The sequence below is a fragment of the Mastacembelus armatus genome, unplaced genomic scaffold (assembly GCF_900324485.2).
Source record: "Mastacembelus armatus unplaced genomic scaffold, fMasArm1.2, whole genome shotgun sequence".
Lineage (NCBI taxonomy): Eukaryota > Metazoa > Chordata > Actinopteri > Synbranchiformes > Mastacembelidae > Mastacembelus > Mastacembelus armatus.
The window spans coordinates 155,669-180,620 of record NW_022872910.1 but is presented as its reverse complement, the minus strand read 5'-3'; the positions used below and the strand labels follow the sequence as shown (position 1 = coordinate 180,620).

At 41.8% G+C, this 24,952-nt stretch overlaps 3 gene segments (V, D, J or C); all 3 read left to right on the top strand.

Moving 5' to 3' along the window:
• Nucleotides 1-6,257: 6,257 nt before the first annotated feature.
• On the top strand, nucleotides 6,258-6,884 carry LOC113129634 (immunoglobulin lambda variable 6-57-like; the record flags this gene model as incomplete). The annotated part of the segment is given in 2 exon segments: nucleotides 6,258-6,456; nucleotides 6,547-6,884. Coding segments are annotated over 2 exon segments (456 nt in total), but the record flags the coding sequence as incomplete, so codon positions are not given.
• A 1,873-nt stretch (nucleotides 6,885-8,757) lies between these two features.
• LOC113129643 (T cell receptor alpha variable 3-like) lies at nucleotides 8,758-9,667 on the top strand. The segment is given in 2 exon segments: nucleotides 8,758-8,836; nucleotides 9,112-9,667. Coding segments are annotated over 2 exon segments (411 nt in total).
• A 13,976-nt stretch (nucleotides 9,668-23,643) lies between these two features.
• LOC113129652 (T-cell receptor alpha chain V region CTL-F3-like) lies at nucleotides 23,644-24,112 on the top strand (the record flags this gene model as incomplete). The annotated part of the segment is given in 2 exon segments: nucleotides 23,644-23,713; nucleotides 23,805-24,112. Coding segments are annotated over 2 exon segments (354 nt in total), but the record flags the coding sequence as incomplete, so codon positions are not given.
• Between the last annotated feature and the right edge of the window lie 840 nt (nucleotides 24,113-24,952).

Sequence of the window (24,952 nt, the reverse complement as noted above, 5' to 3'; positions counted from 1 at the left end):
CTCTGAGGATTTACTGACACCTTTTAAAGAGGAAATGACGACTTTGGAAGGAGACAATGTAACTCTCTCCTGCAACTATTCAGGCTCTGTGGACTATGTATACTGGTATCACCAGAAGTCCATTTCATCTCCACAGCTGCTAAACGGAGAATATTCAGAGACCACAGGGCGAAGGTCTATGAGACATGACAAGAAAACAAAGGAGTTTCATCTGCAGATCTCCTCTGCTGCAGTGTCTGACTCTGCTGTGTACTACTGTGCTGTGAGGCCCACAGTGACAGGAAACACCAAAACTCTGTACAAAAACCTTTGGAGCAAAGACAACACAATACTCCACAACATCCACCAGAGGGAGCCACAGACTTCATCAGCTGTCTCATCAACATTAGAGATCAGCCCCACTTTTGTTGTATTGTCTGAAAATTTGATGATTGTGTTTGCAGCGTGAACAGGTGTTCAGTTGTACAGGGAGCAGGGGAGGGGGCTCAGCACACATCCATGTGGTTCTCCAGTGCTGAGGGTCAGGGGTGGGGATGTGTTGGGAGTCAGTCTCACTATTTGTGGGTGAGTGCTAAGAAAGTCTTTAATTCACAGTACCACTCTGCTTGGGACAGTGGTGTTAAAAACTGAGCTGGAGTCAAGGAAAAGCATCCTCACATACACCCCCTTCTGCTCCAGGTGGGTCATTGTAAAGGGCAGTGTTTATGGCAGCCTTTGTGAATCTATTGGCCCTGCATGCATACTGATGTTGGTCTAAGGCTGAGGAAAGAGTAGATGTTATGTGACCCAGGACTAGACTTTCAAAGCTCTTTGCTATGATGTGTGTGAGTGCGACTGGTCTGTAGTCATTCAGACAGCTGATGTTTGTCTACTTGGGCACTGGGATGAAAGTGGTGGTTTTCAAACACGCAGGTAAAGTAACATGTGCCAAGAAGAGGTTAAAGATATTGGTGAAAATCACTAGGAGCTGATGGACAAATGCACAGTCCATCTCTGCAGCTCTTATCATGCGAAACAACTACTTTGATGATCTTCAGGCAGGATTTAGGCCCCATCACAGCACTGAAGCTGCCCTCATCAAGGTGACAAATGACATTCGTCTGAACACCGACGCTGGCAGTGTGTCTGTCTTAGTACTGCTGGATCTAAGTGCTACTTTTGACACAGTGGACCATGTGATCCTGTTACAAAGGTTAGAAGACTGGATAGGCATCTCTGGTACTGCCCTTAAATGGTTTAAGTTCTATCTTGAAGACAGGAAGTATTTCATTGAAGTTGGTAACTGTGTCTCAGACCAAATGTCGTTGACATGTGGGGACCCCAAGGGTCCATCTTGGGACCCCTTTTGTTCAATCTTTACATGTTTCCTTTAGGCCAGTTAATACGCAGCAATAATGTGTCCTACCATAACTATGCAGATGACACTCAGATTTACATTTCACTCACAGCTGGTGAATATGGACCAGTCGATTCACTGTCACTGTATTGAACAGATCACTGTGTGGATGAAAAACAACTCTCTCCAAATAAACAGTGACAAGACTGAAATAATCATCTTTGAGCCTCAGAAACAAAGAAAGTGTCAGCAGTCACCTCGAGTCTTTTTCTCTAAAATTTAAAAATCAAGTTAGAAATCTAGGGGTAATCAGGGACTCAGACTTGAATTTTAACAGCCTTATACTGAAATAAGGGGGTTTGGAATCTCCAGCTGTAGTCTACTCAAACCTAGACGTAAGAGTCCGGGACTCAGGATCGTCTCCGCAGATAGTCTGTGTTGAGGTACTTTTAGTCCATCAGGGATGGGACAAACTGAAAGTAGGAGACCCACAAATATGGGTCAGCGTGGTCCGATAGTCAATATCATAAGGGGCAAATATGGTGGTGGGATGCCTTTTATTTTTATTCTTGCTTATGTATTTTGTATGTCTTTGTATGTATGCCTTTTATTCCTGTAAAGTAATTTGAATTACTCTGTGTATGAATTGTGCTATATAAATAAACTTGCCTTGCCTCTTATCAGAGCCCTCACATCTACATCACTGTGGTGGGTTGAGCAGACGCTAGCTCCATAGCCTTGTCCGTGCCCTGTGGATGTAATCAGGTCTCAGTTATGATCATCACACAACGTTCCAGGATTCTAAGCTCAAATTTGTCATGATGTACCACAAGGATCAGTCCCAGGTCATCTGAACCTTTGAGGTCACATGGATTATAATACTCCCAAATTCAGGTCCATTTCCACCATGTTGCTGCACCTTCCATCATAATGTGTGTCAGGAGCTGGTCCTGATGTTTTGCCTGTTAATGCCAAGGTCAGTGCTGGAGTTCATGGACCTTCTGCAGCTGAGTGGATCCAAATCTGACATCCTTGGATTTGGCCCCAACTATTAAAAAATAAACTCACTGAATTCAGTGACACATGAATGACAGAAGTAGCAAAGTGTGTCTTTTGTAATGAGAAGTGTATTGAGTGTTAGGTAGAAATGAGAGATGTACTGATACACTGAGTACATACTCATTGTACAAATGCACAGTCCATCAGCTCCATCATTGTACCAACCACAGCAAAACTGAGCTGGTTTGGAGCCAGGAGATTACCAGGCACATGCAGTATGAAGTACTGTTAGTGTAGACTCACATGGGCAGTCTGTCTGAGAGAGGGCTGGATTGGTGTGTGCATGATGAAACTGCCCATAGACTAAATAAGAATCTCATCTGACTTCACTGATTTTAATTACAGGCACAAATACATGCTGCGTTTGTCCAACAGTCATTTTGTAGAAAACAGTGGCTGCCTGAAGACCTCACACATTTTTGGAGCAAATTTGATCAATTACTTATGAAATCCACAGCACAATGTTCAGTCTCTGAAGTCCTACATGAGGCCATCTCCAGACCATATAAAACCAATTTCACCATGATTTTAAATGATGTGTAAATGACTTATGATGCTGCCATTTGGAGACTAGACTTCACAGGATTCTTTGAGGATGTTCATAAATATGCCAAAAGAAACAAAAAGAAAAGCCAGCAGAAAAATAAAGGTTTATCTGTTCAGAGTGATTTTAGTGTCGATAACGTTCAGTGATATCAGAGGACGAACAGGTTGAGGGAGGAGCAAATCTGTCAAACAGCAGAACTAGTCCCACTGTGAGATTCATTCAATATCTAAAGCAAACACAACACAGATACTGTCTGTAAGATGCTCTCACTGCAACGCTGTGGAATATTTTCTCTTGTTCTGATCATACTAAAAGGTAGGTTACAGCAGGAATCAGACATGAGACCCAAACCTGAGCTTTACTGCTATGGGTCACTTTCAGTTTGTCAGTCTGTACAAACTCTACTGTGGACACTGACTTCAGTTCCTGCTTTGGTCTGTTTGTACGTCTGTTATTGTGTTTGTTCATTTTTGTTGTTCAAATTGTTAAAATCTGAACTAAAATATAGAAAAATCAGGAATCATGAAAACCACTGGAACAGACTATCAGAGTTTAGTATCATCTTTAACAACATTCATCTCTTTCTTCAGGTGTCGGCTGTGAAGATCTGACTCCAGTCAGCAATGAAGAGTTCAGTTTAGAAGACAGCACTGTCACTCTGTCCTACAAATACTCCAAACAAGCAACTGGCAATGAATATTTCTTCTGGTATCGCCAATATCCAGGAAAACCACCAGAGTTCCTCATCTCACACTCTGCTTCAGGACAAGTATTTAATAATCCAGTTCCTGGACTGAAGGTCAAAGTGCAGGAAAAGCAAATTAGCATGAACATCTCCTCTGCTGCAGTGACAGACTCTGCTCTGTACTACTGTGCTGTGAGGCCCACAGTGACAGCAAACCCACAGTCTCTGTACAAAAACACAAGCTGACACACTGACAAGCTGCTGGAAGCCTTTTTTCCACACTGTTGAAGTCAACGGTTTACCTCCACTAGAGGGCCACATCATCAAGTAGGCGGTGCACTACTTCTGCCCTGTGTTCAACCGTTGTGTCAATAAGAACAATTCTCAGACTGAATGTTGAACATCAGCTAGTTTCTCCTGTTCATTTCAACCTGCTTGGACAGATGGAACATTGGCTGTGGATTATTCTTGCTGCTCTTTGCTTTGGTAAGATAGAAAGTACAACATGTTTTATCCTCAAACATTTGAACACATCACTGAGCTGACATCAGCCCTTTTTATGGTTCACACTGACAATGATCCCTGAAAATCAGATTCATTCTACATGTCTATGTATCTGTCTCTTTGCCAGGTAACTCTTTAAACCTGCTGATTGTTCTGCTTTCATCAATCATCTTCATTGATCCATCTCTTCCTCTGCATGTTCTGTTCTTCCCCAGAGTGTAAAGGAGAAGACAGAGTGATCCAGCCAACGGGAGATGTCATTGCTGCTGAAGGAGACACAGCCACACTGGGTTGTACTTTTGAGACCAGTTATACAGGTCCCACTTTGTTTTGGTATAAACAAGAAGAAAACGATTTCCCAAAGTACATGATGAAATCTTTCTCCACATCAGTAGAAAAAGCTCCAGACTTTCAGAAAGACAGATTTAATGCTGAAATCAACAAGACATCAGTTCCTCTGAAGATCCAGAAGCTTCAGCTGTCTGACTCTGCTGTGTACTACTGTGCTCTGCAGCCCACAGTGACAGGAAACACCAAAACTCTGTACAAAAACCTTTGGAGCAAAGACAACACAATACTCCACAACATCCACCAGAGGGAGACACACACTGTTAAACTTCTGTGGTTTGTTGCAGGAAGTCAAAGCCCAATCAGCTTGATGCTGAGGAGAAGAGCTGTGCAGCAGACACTGTTTAGTTGTTTCATTCTACTGCAGTGGAAGAACACTGTTCATCTGCTGTCTGACTTCAACAACTCCAAAGACATGTTGCTTTACTTCTTTCTCTTTTTATCTCACTTTATAGGTGAGTTTGACCACAAACAGGCGTCTCATTCAACCTCGCAATGAATTTGTCTTTGTCAGGAAGTCCTGGTCAACAGTTTGTGTCCAAAGAGTAACACTGTACACTGACATTTTCCACTGTCTTCTCCTCTCAGCCTCATGGACAATGTTCGTCTAATGGCTTCATTTTCTCTACTTTTTCCAGGACTAACAGCTGGAGACACAATCTCTCCTGTACAAGATGAAGTCACTGGAAGAGAAGGAGAATCTGTCAAACTCACATGTCGCTATCAAACAACTGCAACTGGTGTTTATCTTTACTGGTACAAACATCATTCAGACCTGGAAGCTCCTCAGTTTATACTCAGGAAAGGAGCAAAATCACTGAGTGATAGTCAGTATATTCCTGATAATCGATATAAATCCCGAACATCAGATACATCAACTGAACTGACCATAAAGAGTCTAACCCTGGCAGACACAGCTCTCTACTACTGTGCTCTAGAAACACAGTGATACAAAGTGTAGAAGAGTCTGTACAAAAACCTGAACACAGATATCTGACTACTCTTCAAAGAGGAGGGAAGTGGGATTCAAACCACAGCTTCATATCAGATTTATTCTGCTCATTCCTGTTTGATCAGAGTCCCTGTGGTTACAGCTGCTAATGAAACACTGGGGGAGGATTCACATCAGCAGCAAATCCACATCAATGACAAACCAACTGTTGATGCTTCAGACACAAGAAACCGTGAAAACAAATAAACAGACTCTGACTTACTCAGTTAATCCTCTTCATACACTGTGGGTCATTAGGCCACAATGAGCTCCTTCCATTGTTCACCATCCTTGGAAACATGGAGAACTACAGCCCAAATTCACACTAAAGTATTAACTAATAACACACTAACATCACTAGTTTATATGTTCAGACATCAAAATACACAGAAAAACTCAAAACAACAAAAGATTCAAACTTTCACAGCTGAAGATTTTTACCAAGTTTCAACATTTTTGATTGAAGCTTCAACAACAAATCCACCATCTTTGATTTGACCAAACATGATATTTACATTCAAGAGAAAAAATCCTGAAGAGAATTTACAAAGTCCCATTTGTCAAATGTTCCTTCTCAGTTTGCTTGTACTATTTGTGATAAAAGATATTAAAGGGGTCGTAGCAGGTTCCCAACAATTAGCAGCTTTATATGTCAGGGACCAACGGGAATGTGCAGCAGCTGTAAAACAGGAAACGGGTCAGCTGAAATGTCCAATGACGATCACATACAAGACAAGTTGGACACTGAAAGGAGACTGGTCCAAACTGTGTTCAGAGAAAAGTTGTCAGCAGGGGAATAACACAGGGCTGTGAATGAGCCCTGTCACTGTGATCAGGCTCCTCCTTCTAATCCACCAACTTAGTGTTGATGAAGACTAAACAGAGAGATCACAGCCTTCTTCATACTGGCTGGAGCTCCCAGTTCCTCAACACTGCACATATGACGCCTCTGTTCATCTCAGTGTTGCTGGCTGCTATGTGCCTTGGTATGAACACAACTCTGTTTCTCTGATATCATTCCAGCATTGACATGACTCTTTAACAGCACACTGACACTGTTTGTTGGTGTTTTACAGAATGCAGAGCACAAAAAGACAACGTGCTGCAGCCAGAAGGAGATGAGACTGCTACTGAAGGAGAGGCAGTAACACTTGGCTGTCTGTATAACAGCAGCAGTTCAGCAAGTAATTATCTCTACTGGTACAAGCAGGATGGAAACAACAGCCCCACGTTCATCCTGAGCAGATATAAACTGGATGAAGGCAACACACCAGACGAGTACAGGGAGAGATTTTCATCCACACTGGATTCCACATCCAGATCAGCTCCTCTGAAGATCCAGAAACTTCGGCTGTCTGACTCTGCTGTGTACTACTGTGCTCTGCAGCCCACAGTGACAGGAAACACCAAAACTCTGTACAAAAACCTTTGGAGCAAAGACAACACAATACTCCACAACATCCACCAGAGGGAGCCACAGACTTCATCAGCTGTCTCATCAACATTAGAGATCAGCCCCACTTTTGTTGTGTTGTCTGAAAATTTGATGATTGTGTTTGCAGCGTGAACAGGTGTTCAGTTGTACAGGGAGCAGGGGAGGGGGCTCAGCACACATCCATGTGGTGCTCCAGTGCTGAGGGTCAGGGGTGGGGATGTGTTGGGAGTCAGTCTCACTATTTGTGGGTGAGTGCTAAGAAAGTCTTTAATCCACAGTACCAGTCTGCTGGGGATACTGGTGTTAAAAGCTGAGCTGGAGTCAAGGAAAAACATCCTCACATACACCCCCTTCTGCTCCAGGTGGGTCACTGTAAAGGGCAGTGTTTATGGCAGCCTCTGTGAATCTATTGGCCCTGCATACATACTGATGTTGGTCTAAGGTTGAGGAAAGAGTAGATGTTATATGACCCAGGACTAGACTTTCAAAGCTCTTTGCTATGATGTGTGTGAGTGTGACTGGTCTGTAGTCATTCAGACAGCTGATGTTTGTCTACTTGGGCACTGGGATGAAAGTGGTGGTTTTCAAACACACAGGTACAGTAACATGTGCCAAGAAGAGGTTAAAGATATTGGTGGAAATCACTAGGAGCTGATGGACAAATGCACAGTCCATCTCTGCAGCTCTTATCAGAGCCCTCACATCTACATCACTGTGGTGGGTAGAGCAGACGCTAGCTCCATAGCCTTGTCTGTGACCTGTGGATGTAATCAGGTCTCAGTTATGATCATTACGCAACGTTCCAGGATTCTAAGCTCAAATTTGTTATGATGTACCACAAGGATCAGTCCCAGGTCATCTGAACCTTTGAGGTCACATGGATTATAATACTCCCAAATTCAGGTCCATTTCCACCATGTTGCTGCACCTTCCATCATAATGTGTGTCAGGAGCTGGTCCTGTTGTTTTGCCTGTTAATGCCAAGGTCAGTGCTGGAGTTCATGGACCTTCTGCAGCTGAGTGGATCCAAATCTGACATCCTTTGATTTGGCCCCAACTATTAAAAAAATAAACTCATTGAATTCAGTGACACATGAATGACAGAAGTGGCAAAGTGTGTCTTTTGTAATGAGAAGTGTATTGAGTGTTAGGTAGAAATGAGAGATGTACTGATACACTGAGTACATACTCATTGTACAAATGCACAGTCCATCAGCTCCATCATTGTACCAACCACAGCAAAACTGAGCTGGTTTGGAGCCAGGAGATTACCAGGCACATGCAGTATGAAGTAGTGTTAGTGTAGACTCACATGGGCAGTCTGTCTGAGAGAGGGCTGGATTGGTGTGTGCATGATAAAACTGCCCATAGACTAAATAAGAATCTCATCTGACTTCACTGATTTTAATTACAGGCACAAATACATGCTGCGTTTGTCCAACAGTCATTTTGTAGAAAACAGTGGCTGCCTGAAGACCTCACACATTTTTGGAACAAATTTGATCAATTACTTATGAAATCCACAGCACAATGTTCAGTCTCTGAAGTCCTACATGAGGCCATCTCCAGACTATATAAAACCAGTTTCACCATGATTTTAAATGATGTGTAAATGACTTATGATGCTGCCATTTGGAGACTAGACTTCACAGGATTCTTTGAGGATGTTCATAAATATGCCAAAAGAAACAAAAAGAAAAGCCAGCAGAAAAATAAAGGTTTATCTGTTCAGAGTGATTTTAGCGTCGATAACGTTCAGTGATATCAGAGGACGAACAGGTTGAGGGAGGAGCAAATCTGTCAAACAGCAGAACTAGTCCCACTGTGAGATTCATTCAATATCTAAAGCAAACACAACACAGATACTGTCTGTAAGATGCTCTCACTGCAACGCTGTGGAATATTTTCTCTTGTTCTGATCATACTAAAAGGTAGGTTACAGCGGGAATCAGACATGAGACCCAAACCTGAGCTTTACTGCTATGGGTCACTTTCAGTTTGTCAGTCTGTACAAACTCTACTGTGGACACTGACTTCAGTTCCTGCTTTGGTCTGTTTGTACGTCTGTTATTGTGTTTGTTCATTTTTGTTGCTAAAATTGTTAAAATCTGAACTAAAATATAGAAAAATCAGGAATCATGAAAACCACTGGAACAGACTATAAGAGTTTAGTATCATCTTTAACAACATTCATCTCTTCCTTCAGGTGTCGCTTGTGAAGATCTGAGTCCAGTCAACAATGAAGAGTTCAGTTTAGAAGACAGCACTGTCACTCTGTCCTACAAATACTCCAAAACCATAACAGCTAGTGATGATTTCTTCTGGTATCGCCAATATCCAGGAAAACCACCAGAGTTCCTTTTGTACATCTCAGGGTTGAACATTTCCAAGTCTTCAGATTCTCTGAAATCAGACAAAAGGTTCTCGACTAAACTGTCTGGAGAAAAACATCTGGATCTGCAGATCTCCTCTGCTGCAGTGACAGACACTGCTCTGTACTACTGTGCTGTGAGGCCCACAGTGACAGCAAACCCACAGTCTCTGTACAAAAACACAAGCTGACACACTGACAAGCTGCTGGAAGCCTTTTTTCCACACTGTTGAAGTCAACGGTTTACCTCCACTAGAGGGCCACATCATCAAGTAGGCGGTGCACTACTTCTGCCCTGTGTTCAACCGTTGTGTCAATAAGAACAATTCTCAGACTGAATGTTGAACATCAGCTAGTTTCTCCTGTTCATTTCAACCTGCTTGGACAGATGGAACATTGGCTGTGGATTATTCTTGCTGCTCTTTGCTTTGGTAAGATAGAAAGTACAACATGTTTTATCCTCAAACATTTGAACACATCACTGAGCTGACATCAGCCCTTTTTATGGTTCACACTGACAATGATCCCTGAAAATCAGATTCATTCTACATGTCTATGTATCTGTCTCTTTGCCAGGTAACTCTTTAAACCTGCTGATTGTTCTGCTTTCACCAATCATCTTCATTGATCCATCTCTTCCTCTGCATGTTCTGTTCTTCCCCAGAGTGTAAAGGAGAAGACAGAGTGATCCAGCCAACAGGAGATGCCATTGCTGCTGAAGGAGACACAGCCACACTGGGTTGTACTTTTGAGACCAGTGACCAAGTCCCTTATTTGTTCTGGTATAAACAAGAAGAAAATAACTTTCCTAAGTATATTTTGCAACGTACCACTTTTGGATCAGAAGACAATGATCCAGACTTTCAGAAAGAAAGATTTAATGCTGAAATCAACAAGACATCAGTTCCTCTGAAGATCCAGAAGCTTCAGCTGTCTGACTCTGCTGTGTACTACTGTGCTCTGCAGCCCACAGTGACAGGAAACACCAAAACTCTGTACAAAAACCTTTGGAGCATAAAGACAACACAATACTCCACAACATCCACCAGAGGGAGACACACACTGTTAAACTTCAGTGGTTCGCCATCACAGTCTGGATTATTTGTTCTGATGATTCAGTCAAAGAATGAATCAACATAATAATGATCCCTAATCACTTTCATTGACACGTCACTTACTAACATGTTTATCTGTTATTGTCCCAATGCCATAATTAATGATTTGACTGATATCTAATAAATTAATCTCCAAAAAGATTTTCCAGAGTGGAATAAAATCATGACATTAGGGCGGCTATTGCTGAGGAGGTAGAGCAGATTGACCCTGAACCAGAAGGTTGGTAGGTTGATCTTTGGCTTCACTGGTCCACAGGTCGAAGTATCTTTGGGCAAAACCCTGAACCCCAAGTTGCCCCTGGTGAATGTTCCATCGGTGTCTGAGTCATGAGCAAATAGGTGAATGGGCAAATAGTGGTAAAGCACTTTGAGTGTAGTTGAGTCTATAAAAGTGCTATATAAGACCATTTACATTTCAGTTTGACCTTTTACACTAAAAAACACCAGGACACACAAAGTATTTAAATGTTTTCAGTGTTGACTGTTGAAAACCAGCATGTGTCCTAATACAGATGACAAAGACGTAGAAGGAGGCAATGGATCCAAACGCAGGAGACGACTGATTCATCACCTGAACTTTGACAAGACCAAAATAACCAAAAACACAGGAGCCAAGAACAAAGAGCACTGAGCAGATCCACAGGAGATCAGACGATCAGTCAACCCTGGTGAGTGACCTAAGTACAAGCTGGATGATTGTCTGAACAGGAAACAGGTGAGAATGGACAGAGCCAACACAAAGGCAGGATATGGAACAGAACAATTAAACACAGGTGAACTTAACTAATTACATTTACTTACAAATTTATTATTAAACTTTCATCCTCAGAACAGTTATAACTCATTTGAGAGCCTCACTCTGAGCCTCTCACATCCAAACTGGAAAACACAAACACCAGTTCTACTTGTCATTGTGGACCGTCCACCTGTCCCTTACTCAGAGTTTTTAACTGAATTCCCAGACTTCCTGTCTGATTTAGTGCTTAGTTCAGATAAAGTCATTATAGTGGGAGATTTTAATATTCATGTAGATGTTGAAAATAACAGCCTCAGCATTGCATTTAATTCTATATTAGATTCAATTGGTTTCATTCAAAATGTTAATAAACCCACCCACTGTTTCAATCACACCCTTGATCTTGTTCTGACCTATGGCATCGAAATTGAACATCTAATAGTTTTTCCCCCAAATCCTGTTTTGTCAGATCATTCTTTAATAACTTTCGAATTTAAAATGATGGATCATGCAGCGTTTGGAAGAAAATTCCACTACAGCAGATGTTTATCCGACAACGCTGTTAATAAATTTAAGAAAATGATTCCATCTTTATTTACATCTATGCCAAGTATAAACATAGTGGAGGGCAGCTGCTTCAATCCCACTCCCTACCAAATTGATCATGTTGTTGACAGTGCTGTAACCTCACTGCGTGAAACGCTTGATTCTGTGGCCCCTCTGCAAAAGAAGTTAGTGAATCAGAGAAGACTAGCCCCATGGTATAATTTACATATTCGTACCTTAAAGCAGGCATCACGAAGGCTGGAAAGGAAGTGGCGTTCCACAAACTTAGAGGACATTTTTCTAGCCTGGAAAAACAGTCTACTAACATATAAAAAAGCTCTCCGTAAAGCCAGAACTGCATACTATTCATCACTAATAGAGGAAAATAAGAACAATCCCAGGTTTCTTTTCAGCACTGTAGCCAGGCTGACAAAAAGTCACAGCTCTGTTGAGCCCAGTGTTCCCTTAGCTCTCAGCAGTGATGAATTTATGAGTTTCTTTACAAATAAAATCACAACTATTAGAGATAAAATTCAGCAGATGCTTCCTATACCTGCCATAAATGAATCTTCTACTACAGTAGCTCTTGAATCATCTGTAGGACCTCAGTTATGTTTAGACTGCTTCTCTCCTATAGATCTCTCTGAATTTACATCAGTAGTTGCTTCATCTAAATCATCAATGTGTCTCTTAGACCCCATCCCGACTAGACTGCTTAAAGACACCCTGCCATTAATGAACTCATCTTTATTGGACTTGGTAAATTTATCTCTAGTATCAGGCTACGTACCACAGGCCTTTAAGACTGCAGTAATCAAACCCTTACTCAGAAAGCCTAGTCTTGATCCAGGAGTCTTGGCTAATTATAGACCAATATCCAACCTGCCATTTATTTCTAAAATCCTAGAAAAAGCTGTTGCTAAGCAGCTATCAGTCCACTTACACAGGAATGAACTATTTGAAGATTTTCAATCAGGATTTAGAGCACATCATAGTACAGAAACAGCACTGTTAAAAGTCACCAACGATCTTCTCTTAGCCTCAGATAATGGACTTGTTTCTATACTTGTCCTCCTAGACCTCAGTGCTGCATTCAACACTATTGACCACAACATCTTATTACAGAGACTGGAGCATGTGACTGGTATCAGAGGAACAGCATTAAAATGGTTCCAATCCTATTTATCGGACAGATTCCAGTTTTTTCATGTCCATGATGAACCTTCCACACAAACAAAAGTTGGTGTATGGAGTATGGAGTTCCACAAGGCTCCGATTCTGTTCATCCTATACATGCTTCCTTTGGACTATGTAATTAGGAAGCACTGTATTAATTACCACTGCTATGCGGATGACACTCAGTTGTATCTATCTATTAAACCTGTTAACACAAACCAGTTAACCAGACTTTAAGTGTGTCTAACTGACATAAAGGCCTGGATGACCAGTAACTTTCTACTTTTAAATTCAGAGAAAACAGAAGTCATTGTATTTGGGCCTAAAAACCTCAGAAATAACTTTTCTAAAATTATAGCTACTTTAGATGGCATAGCCCTGGCCTCCAGCACTACTGTGAAAAACCTTGGAGTTATTTTTGACCAGGACATGTTCTTTAATTCACACAAAACAAATCTCTAGAACTGCATTCTTTCACCTGCGCAACATTGCCAAAATTAGGAACATCCTGTCTCAAAATGATGCAGAAAAACTAGTCCATGCATTTGTTACCTCAAGGCTAGACTACTGTAACTCATTACTATCTGGCTGTCCCAGTATCTCCATAAAAAGCCTCCAGTTAATCCAGAATGCTGCAGCCAGAGTCCTGACAGGAACTACCAAGAGAGGTCATATTTCTCCTATATTAGCTTCACTTCATTGGCTCCCTGTAAAATACAGAATAGAATTTAAAATCCTTCTCCTCACATACAAATCCCTTCATGATCAAGCTCCTTCATACCTTAAAGACCTCATAGTACCATATTATCCCAATAGAGCACTTTGCTCTCAGAGTGCAGGTCTCCTTGTGGTTCCCAGGGTTTCCAAAAGCAGAATGGGAGGCAGAGCCTTTAGCTATCAAGCTCCTCTCCTGTAGAACCAGCTCCCAGTCTGGGTTCAGGAGGCAGACACTCTCTGTACTTTTAAGGCTAGACTTAAAAGTGTATTCACCACCTCACATGTATATTTCACCATTGAATGTCACTAACCTTGTGCTCTTTCTCTCCCCTAGTTTGTGCTCTCTCTCTCTCTCTCTGTACCTTCTGCAGGTGTCCCTGGTCCTGGAGCTGAATATCACTGATGTGTCTATTTGTTGTTTATTATTGCTGTTCTTCTCTCTGCTCTATCCACTCACCCCAACCGATGAACGTCACATGACAGAGGACAGGAGCAGAGCACTACAGACCGTCATGATAACGTTTGGTTAAATGACTGTTGATACACAGTCTGAGCTTCTTGGATGATGAGGCTGCAGCATCACTGTCATTTCTAAAGCTTCCATCAGCCTGAATGGAAACAGAGCACAGCAAGAGGAGGAGCTACACAACTGAATATGAAAGGCTTCATTTTGGAACTGAAGAGCTGCTGTCTTCTCTCTGTTGTTCATTCAGTCCAAGTGAAAATGATGCTGCTGCTTTTCATTTGGATGCTGATGGTCTCCTTTCATACTGGTAAGTCAACTCTAACTGGAGAAAGTGGTGAAGATACAGAAACATTCCTGAACAGTTTTCTAACAGTGTGTTCAGCTTCAAGAAATCTAAGTTTCATGATGAAACATATTTTTGTTCTTCTCAGGATCATCTGAGGATTTACTGACACCTTTTAAAGAGGAAATTACGACTTTGGAAGGAGACACTGTGACTCTCTCCTGCAACTATTCAGGCTCTGTGGACTATGTATACTGGTATCACCAGAAGTCCAGTTCACCTCCACAGCTGATAATCTCAGAATATTCAGAGACCACAGGGAGAAGGTCTATGAGACATGACAAGAAAACAAAGGAGTTTCATCTGCAGATCTCCTCTGCTGGAGTGTCTGACTCTGCTGTGTACTACTGTGCTCTGCAGCCCACAGTGACAGGAAACACCAAAACTCTGTACAAAAACCTTTGGCGCAAAGACAACACAATACTCCACAACATCCACCAGAGGGAGACACACACTGTTAAACTTCAGTGGTTTGTCATCACAGTCTGGATTCTTTGTATTGACACTGACTTTCTCCATATCCTGAATCAAAACCGTCCGTCAGTGCAGAAACTTTTCAGAGACCATGTCAAACCCAGTAGCTCATCTATGGTTAAGTTCTGGAACCATTTCAGATTCTGTAAAACAATGATGAGATTCTTCATAAACAGCTGCAGCAACACCTGCATCCAGTTCTGTTTGTTTCTGTGGGATAATTTATTGAGATAGTTCAAGTTCAAGTTCACATTTATTTATAAAGCACATTTACAAGCAACAAGTGTTGTTCCAAAGTGCTGTACAGTTTATGAACATAAATTAAGCAAAATAAAAAGATAATTACATAAAAGCATAAACAAATTTGTAATCCAGTATTCTCAGACACTCCCATAGACTAAGGAGAATAAATGAGTCTTCAATCTAGATTTAAAAGTGTCCAATGTGGACGAGGATCTCACGGCAACTGGAAGTGCATCCCACTGTGTAGGACCTGCAACTGAAAAAGCTTTGTCACCCTTAGTCTTAAACGAGACTGTGGGACAGAGAGCAGCAACTGTTTACAGGAACAAAGAGATCTAGACACAGAATGTGGTTTGAGGAGATCAGCAATATACTGGGGTGCTAGCCCGGGCAGAGCTTTATAAATGAAATGCAAGACCTTAAAATCGACTCTGTATTTAACTGGAATTTGTAGGTTTCAGCGAAGAAACTACATCTTGCAGCTGAAAGAAGGAAATGGAATCAAAATGGCTAAAAGACCTAAAGGGCAACAGGATTTCAGAATGAACCACAACTGATCATGATACATGTGCTCTAATAACTTGAGTTTTATCCACAAAAAATTCCAAATATTTTTCCAGAACTCAGGTGTTGCAATAGGGTGGCCCACTGTGGTAGGGTTCAGAACAGAGTCAGTGTATTAAATAAGGACCTTAGGCCTATGGGCATTCTTAGCAATTATTTCTGAGAAATAATTTGATTTAGCATTGTTAACAGCAATTTGGACGTGTTTTAAGGATTCACTGAACATTTCATATGAGACCCTAAGTTTGTCTTTCTTCCACTTAAGCTCTGATTTCCTGCATTGCTGTTTGACACAGTGGGTGTGATCATTGAACCAAGGCTGGATATCTCTTTGTTTTCCTAGATCTCAGTGATTTGAGTGGAGCTGCCTGATCCAGAATATCAGCAACAGTTGTATCGAAAGCTTCCGTCAGCTGTGATGCATCCATAGTCCTAGTTAGCATAGTTGTATTTTGAGAGAGTCAGTCGTCCAGGTGAAGTTATCTAGAGGCCGAGTCATGACAACTGGACTTTTAGTTTTTAGGTCAAAACGTTTCACCATTAATCCAAGTGGCTTCATCAGTCTAAGGAAAAGCTGGTATGGAAACTCCAATTTATCTTCCAAGTTGTTTCCACTCCAGTCCTAGTCCCATAGGCTCATTAGGTGAGCTAATGTTTCCCAGGGAGGACACACTCTGCAGCCAGTTGGTGAATCAAATGGATCACATGAGTCCACCATTAGATCCTAATGACCCTCCCCTGAGCTCACTCCTTTTGTTCACCTAACAAGTGTATTCAGACCAGGTGTGAAGTGAAACCAACTCAGGAGTGTGGGTCTAAGGACTCTGACCTGATTTACATAGCTCACCTAATGAGCCTATGGGACTACGGGTGGAGTGAAACCAACCTGGGAGATAAATTGGAGTTTCCATACCAGCTTTTCCTTAGACCGATGAAGCCACTTGGATTAGTGGTGAAACATTTCGACCTAAAAACTGAAAGTCCAGTTGTCATGACTCAACGTCTAGATAGGAAGTAGCCTAATAGTATGAGTAAAATGTCGACTCTCTGGGGGAGGGGAAGTGGAACCTGACAGTGAGGATTCAAATAGAACAAAATTATGATCAAAACATCCAGCTTCTAACACCTCCAGGTCGCTCAGGTGAAAACCAGAAGCAAACACCAGGATCAAGCGTATGACCTTTTATATGAGAAGGATTTGTAACTAACTGTGTCAAATTAAAGGAATCATAGAAATTACTTGATTAAAGGTTGTGTTTTCACAGCAGATATGAATATTGAAATCTCCCAGAATTAACAATCTGTCACAGCAGAGTACCAGTGTTGATAAAAACTCTGAGAATTCGCCAATGAAGTAAATGAGTGAACAAAGAATGGGACAGATACACATCAACTTGTGAGAGGCAGAGACACTTAGAAAACACAGATGTAAGAGGAGACAGAGATTCAGGGAGGAGCTAATCTGGAACTGAACTATAGAAGAGAGGAACTTCCATATTCAACAGAGTTCAAGGCACAAACCAGAAACATTATCTTCATTCAACATGCTGCCATTGGACTGTTATGTACTTTCTCTACTGTTGCTATTGTTTCTAAGAGGTTTGTAAGATTGTGCATAAAGAAGTTCAGTTCCAGTGTTACCTGAATGTGATTTCTGGATTGAGACTTTCCCAACATGTTATAACAGAGTTATGTTTCCCTTCAGGTGTCGGCTGTGAAGATCTGAGTCCAGTCAACAATGAAGAGTTCAGTTTAGAAGACAGCACTGTCACTCTGTCCTACAAATACTCCAGACCTGCTACATATGATGATAATTTCTTCTGGTATCGCCAATATCCAGGAAAACCACCAGAGTTCCTTTTGTCTCACACAGGAACAGGGATGAAACTAAAAGAGGAGGTCTCTGGACTGGATTTTAAAGTGAATGAGAATAAAACCCAGATGGATCTGCAGATCTCCTCTGCTGCAGTGACAGACTCTGCTCTGTACTACTGTGCTCTGCGGCCCACAGTGACAGGAAACACCAAAACTCTGTACAAAAACCTTTGGAGCAAAGACAACACAATACTCCACAACATCCACCAGAGGGAGACACTCACTGTTAAACTTCTGTGGTTTGTTGCAGGAAGTCAAAGCCCAATCAGCTTGATGCTGAGGAGAAGAGCTGTGTAGCAGACACTGTTTAGTTTTTTCATTCTACTGCAGTGGAAGAACACTGTTCATCTGCTGTCTGACTTCAACAACTCCAAAGACATGTTGCTTTACTTCTTTCTCTTTTTATCTCACTTTATAGGTGAGTTTGACCACAAACAGGCGTCTCATTCAACCTGTTGATGTAACAACATATTTGGTCTGATTTAGTCAAGAACTTTTTAGTGATCACATGTGAAAGAGTCAAGAACCTGGGTTCAGGTTCCTGATGTTACAATGTCTTTCAGATTAACTGACATGAAAATCGCTCATTTTGCAGCCATGGGTTCTATGAACAGCATTAAACCAGAAAGAACAGAAGAAGCTGTTGCAGAGGGAAGAAACTTAAACCTGACCTGTACATATGAGGGTGCTGCCTACAACATCCAATGGTACCGACAATACCAGAGATCCAGACCAGAGTTCCTGCTCTACATCACTGAGCAAGGACAGATTCATCCAGTTCGTTCAGATTTCTCTGCTCACATTAACTCAAAAGAGAAACGTGTGGATCTGGAGATCAAGTCTGCTGCAGTGTCTGACTCTGCTGTGTACTACTGTGCTCTGCAGCCCACAGTGACAGGAAACACCAAAACTTTGTACAAAAACCTTTGAAGCAAAGAAAACACAAGACTCCACAACATCCACCAGAGGGGGACACACCCTGTCAGTGGTTGGTTCACAAACCAACAATATATATATGTCAACGAATCATGGAGCCAAGTATCGCAGTGGTCTCGAACCAGTACTCACTACATGATAATGGACTCATCTCTATACTTGTCCTGCTAGACCTTAGTACTGCACTTGACACTACTGACCACAGCATCTTATTACAGAGACTGGAACATGTGATTGGAATTGAAGGAAAAGCGTTAAAATGGTTCCAGTCTTATTTATCGGACAGATTCCAATTAGTTCATGTTCATGATGAACCTCCCATGTGCACAAAAGTTAGTTATGGAGTTCCACAAGGTTCTGTGCCTAGACCGATTCTGTTCACCTTATACATGCTTCCTTTAGGAAATACTATTAGGAAGCACTCTATTAATTACCACTGCTATGCAGATGACACTCAGCTTTATCTATCTATGAAACCTGATAACAAAAACCAGTTAGCCAGATTTTAGGCGTGTCTAAACAACATAAATGCCTGGATGACCAGTAACTTTCTACTTTTAAATTTGGAGAAAACAGAAGTTATTGTATTTGGGCCTATCTCATTTGGGCCTAACCTCAGAAATAGCTTTTCTAACAATGTAGCTACTTTAGATGGCATAGCCCTGGCCTCCAGCACTACTGTGAAAATCCTTGGAGTTAATTTTGACCAGGACATGTTCTTTAATTCACACATAAAACAAATCTGTAGAACTGCCTTCTTTCTACTTGTGGTTCCCAGAGTTTCCAAAAGGAGAATGGGAGGCAGAGCCTATAGCTATCAAGCTCCTCTCCTGTGGAACCAGCTCCCAGCCTGGGTTCACGAGGCAGACACTCTGTACTTTTAAGGCCAGATTTCAAGCCTTCCTTTCTGACAAAGGATATATTTAAGGCTGGCTTCAGGTAACCCTGAACCATTCCTTAGTTATGCTGCTATAGGCCTAGACTGCCTGAGGACCATTGGTGCACTACCCTACCCTAACCCTCCTGGTTCTGCTGGAGGTTTTTTCTTCAGTTAAAATGGAGCTTTTCCTCTCCACTGTCGCCAAGTGCTGCTCATAATGGATTTGTTGGTTTTTTGTAAAGTGCCCTGAGATGATTGTATTGTGATTTGGCGCTATAGAAATAAAACTGACTTGACCTGAATACATCTGTGGACAAATTTTAAGAAGGCTAGCATAAGAAGACTGCAGGTAGCGTTTAATGATGCTGAAGCCTAGATGGTGGTTTGCTAGTGAGCTGTCTGTGACCTTACAAATAAATACTTTTCAACCAGTGTTAAGAAAACTCATGTATAACTTTATTTGCCATCTGGATAGATCTGGAAATTAGATTATTTTGGCTTTAGCCAACATTAGATGTAGTGCTCCTCATTATCAGTCCTTCTCTAAGAGATACTGGTATGGGTGTCTCTGATAGATATGTAGGTACTGATATTATTTAATGTATGTGAATTGTTGTTTTCATTATTCTGGACTGTGAGTCTGCAATAAAATGATTCAGTCATTCATGAACCTCTTTTTATGAAGCAGCCTCTCACTTTATGTTTCCATCAGTCAGTGAATGTGACACCAATGAAAAAGCTGCTTTGGAGTCAAATGACCATGAGCCTTCTCCCTTTAAAATAACTACAACATTTTTGAACAAGCTCCACAGCCTGGATAATGAGCCAGTTAGTGATAAAAACCATGCAATGTTATGCAAAGCAATAAAGACCAGTGAGAAGCTGAAAAGTCGTCAGTCCTGTGTGAAAGGAGGAGATGAGGAGATGAAGGGAGGAGCAAAACTGTGACTGAAGGACAGAAAAGACTGAAACTCTCACAGTGGAGTTTAAAGCAGAAACAGCTTCTATCTTTAAGATGGAGTCAGAGCACTTACATCTGTTTTCAGCTTTGTTTCTGATCACACTGACAGGTAGGAGAAAATTCACTAGTGAACATAGAAATGTAAAATAGAATTCACTGAAAAAACCTTTGGAGCAATAAGTTATAACAGAGTTATGTCTTCCTTAAGGTGTCGGCTGTGAAGATCTGAGTCCAGTCAAGAATGAAGAGTTCAGTTTAGAAGACAGCACTGTCACTCTGTCCTACAAATACCCCAAACTGTCACCTACTGATTATTTATACTGGTATCGCCAATATCCAGGAAAACCACCAGAGTTCCGCATCTCACACTCTGCTTCAGGACAAGTGGGAAATAATCCAGTTCCTGGACTGAAGGTCAAAGTGGAGGAAAAGGAAATCAGCATGAACATCTCCTCTGCTGCAGTGTCTGACTCTGCTGTGTACTACTGTGCTGTGAGGCCCACAGTGACAGGAAACACCAAAACTCTGTACAAAAACCTTTGGAGCAAAGACAACACAATACTCCACAACATCCACCAGAGGGAGACACACACTGTTAAACTTCTGTGGTTTGTTGCAGGAAGTCAAAGCCCAATCAGCTTGATGCTGAGGAGACGAGCTGTGCAGCAGACACTGTTTAGTTGTTTCATTCTACTGCAGTGGAAGAACACTGTTCATCTGCTGTCTGACTTCAACAACTCCAAAGACATGTTGCTTTACTTCTTTCTCTTTTTATCTCACTTCATAGGTGAGTTTGACCACAAACAGGCGTCTCATTCAACCTCGCAATGAATTTGTCTTTGGCAGGAAGTCCTGGTCAACAGTTTGTGTCCACAGAGTAACACTGTACACTGACATTTTCCACTGTCTTCTCCTCTCAGCCTCATGGACAATGTTCGTCTAATGGCTTCATTTTTTCTACTTTTTCCAGGACTAACAGCTGGAGACACAATCTCTCCTGTAGAAGATGAAGTCACTGCAAGAGAAGGAGAATCTGTCAAACTCACATGTCGCTATCGAACAGCTGCAACTGGTGTTTATCTTTACTGGTACAAACATCATTCAGACCTGGAAGCTCCTCAATTTATACTCAGGAAAGGAGCAAAATCATGGAGTGGTATACAATATATTCCTGATAATCGATATGAATCCCAAACATCAGCTACATCAACTGAACTGACCATAAAGAGTCTAACCCTGGCAGACACAGCTCTCTACTACTGTGCTCTAGAAACACAGTGATACAAAGTGTAGAAGAGTCTGTACAAAAACCTGAACACAGATATCTGACTACTCTTCAAAGAGGAGGGAAGTGGGATTCAAACCACAGCTTCATATCAGATTTATTCTGCTCATTCCTGTTTGATCAGAGTCCCTGTGGTTACAGCTGCTAATGAAACACTGGGGGAGGATTCACATCAGCAGCAAATCCACATCAATGACAAACCAACTGTTGATGCTTCAGAAACAAGAAACCATGAAAACAAATAAACAGACTGACTTACTCAGTTAATCCTCTTCATACACTGTGGGTCATTAGGCCACAATGAGCTCCTTCATTGTTCACCCTCCTTGGAAACATGGAGAACTACAGCCAAATTCACACTAAAGTATTAACTAATAACACACTGACATCACTAGTTTATATGTTCAGACATCAAAATACACAGAAAAACTCAAAACAACAAAAGATTCAAACTTTCACAGCTGAAGATTTTTACCAAGTTTCAACATTTTTGCTTGAAGCTTCAACAACAAATCCACCAGCAAAAGTTGTTTTCATACAGCTTCATTCATTTTTGGAAAATAATTATATCTTTGAAAATTACAATCTGGCTTTAGAACTTGGCACAGTACTGAATCCACTCTATGAAGGTTCAGAATGATATCCTCCTGTCCCTGGATTCTATAAAAACTTGTGCTGCTAGTAATGCTGGGACCTCACCACAGCATTTGATACTGTGGGTCACTCCATCCCCCTGACACATTTGTCACACCTAGTTGGCCTTCAGGGAACTGTACTACAAGTGGTTCATGTCCGATTTAATGAATAGAACCTTTCCTGTCATGATTGGCGACCTTTCCTTCTCTCCAGCTCCCCTGACCTCTGGTGTGCCACAGGGCTCCATTCTGGGGCCTGTTTTATTCTCTTTGTATATGTTACCATTAGGGTCGATTATCACAAATACAACTTCTCCTTTCATCTGTATGCAGATGACTTACAGATCTACCTGCCAGTTGTTTCTAACTCTTCTGACACACTCATATGCATCTGTAGGTGTTTGGATGACATCAAAATCTGGTTATCTCCGAACCTTCTTAGTTTGAACAAGCTCAAGACAGAATATATTCTCGTTGGAGAATGCTCCAACCGTCCCAGTTTTGAGGCTTCTGTTTTGACTCTCTGACACTTCATGGTCAAAAACCTGGGGGTGGCCTTAGACAATAACTTAAACTTCCATAAACAAATTAATTCTGTTATAAAGGCAGGTTTTTTTCAGCTATGCCTCCTTGCAAAGGGTAAGCCCTTTCTGAACCACAGTGACCTAGAGAAGCAATTCACACTTTCATTAGATCCCGGCTAGATCATTTCAACGCTCTTTATGTTTGCATTAACCAAGCTGGCATCCATCGCTTGCAACTTGTTCAGAATGCTGCGGCCCGCTTGCTGACTAAAACCAAAAAGTATGATCATATCTCCCCGATCCTGTATTCCCTCCACTGGCTCCCCGTACAATTCCAAATTCTATTTAAGCTTCTGTTGTTTACTTTCAGTCCAATCAATGGCACGGCACCTTCGTACTTAGGAGAGATTTGAAGTTCTCACCAATCCAGCAGAGCTTTGCCTTCTGCTGGCCAATATTTGCTAGAGGTCTCTTGATCGAGGTACAAACAATGGGTTTATTGTACCTTCGCAGTGGCAGGTCCCAAACTCTGGAACACTCTACCCATTGAATTATGTTCCATCAATGACCTGCCCCTCTTTAGAGCTAAACTTAAGACTCAGTTATTCAGACTAGCGTTTGGTTCATAGCACGACCCTGCTAATAAAATCCTGAAGAGAATTTACAAAGTCCCATTTGACAAAAGTTCCTTCTCAGTTTGCTTGTATTATTTCTATATTATTTAGGAGACTGGTCCAAACTGTGTTCAGAGTAAAGTTGTCAGCAGGGGAATAACACAGGGCTGTGAATGAGCCCCTGTCACTGTGATCAGGCTCCTCCTTTAATCCACCAACTTAGTGTTGATGAAGACTAAACAGAGAGATCACAGCCTTCTTCATACTGGCGTGGAGCTCCCAGTTCCTCAACACTGCACATATGACGCCTCTGTTCATCTCAGTGTTGCTGGCTGCTATGTGCCTTGGTATGAACCACAACTCTGTTTCTCTGATATCATTCCAGCATTGACATGACTCTTTAACATCACACTGACACTGTTTGTTGGTGTTTTACAGAATGCAGAGCACAAAAAGACAACGTGCTGCAGCCAGAAGGAGATGTGACTGCTACTGAAGGAGAGGCAGTAACACTTGGCTGTCTGTATAACAGCAGTTCACCAGGACCAACTCTCTACTGGTACAAACAGGATGGAAACAACAGCCCCACGTTCATCCTGAGCAGATTTAAGATTGGCACAGGGGAAACAAAGGACCTGTTTAAAGAGAGATTTTCATCCACACTGGATTCCACATCCAGATCAGTTCCTCTGAAGATCCAGAAGCTTCAGCTGTCTGACTCTGCTGTGTACTACTGTGCTCTGCAGCCCACAGTGACAGGAAACACCAAAACTCTGTACAAAAACCTTTGGAGCAAAGACAACACAATACTCCACAACATCCACCAGAGGGAGCCACAGACTTCATCAGCTGTCTCATCAACATTAGAGATCAGCCCCACTTTTGTTGTATTGTCTGAAAATTTGATGATTGTGTTTGCAACGTGAACAGGTGTTCAGTTGTACAGGGAGTAGGGGAGGGGGCTCAGCACACATCCATGTGGTGCTCCAGTGCTGAGGGTCAGGGGTGGGGATGTGTTGGGAGTCAGTCTCACTATTTGTGGGTGAGTGCTAAGAAAGTCTTTAATCAACTGTACCAGTCTGCTTGGGACAGTGGTGTTAAAAACTGAGCTGGAGTCAAGGAAAAGCATCCTCACATACATCCCCTTCTGCTCCAGGTGTGTCATTGTAAAGGGCAGTGTTTATGGCAGCCTCTGTGAATCTATTGGCCCTGCATGCATACTGATGTTGGTCTAAGGTTGAGGAAAGAGTAGATGTTATATGACCCAGGACTAGACTTTCAAAGCTCTTGGCTATGATGTGTGTGAGTGCAACTGGTCTGTAGTCATTCAGACAGCTGATGTTTGTCTATTTGGGCACTGGGATGAAAATGGTGGTTTTCAAACACGCAGGTAAAGTAACATGTGCCAAGAAGAGGTTAAAGATATTGGTGGAAATCACTAGGAGCTGATGGACAAATGCACAGTCCATCTCTGCAGCTCTTATCATGCTAAACAACTACTTTGATGATTTTCAGTCAGGTTTAAGGCCCCATCACAGCACTGAAACTGCCCTCATCAAGGTGAAAAATGACATTCGTCTGAACAC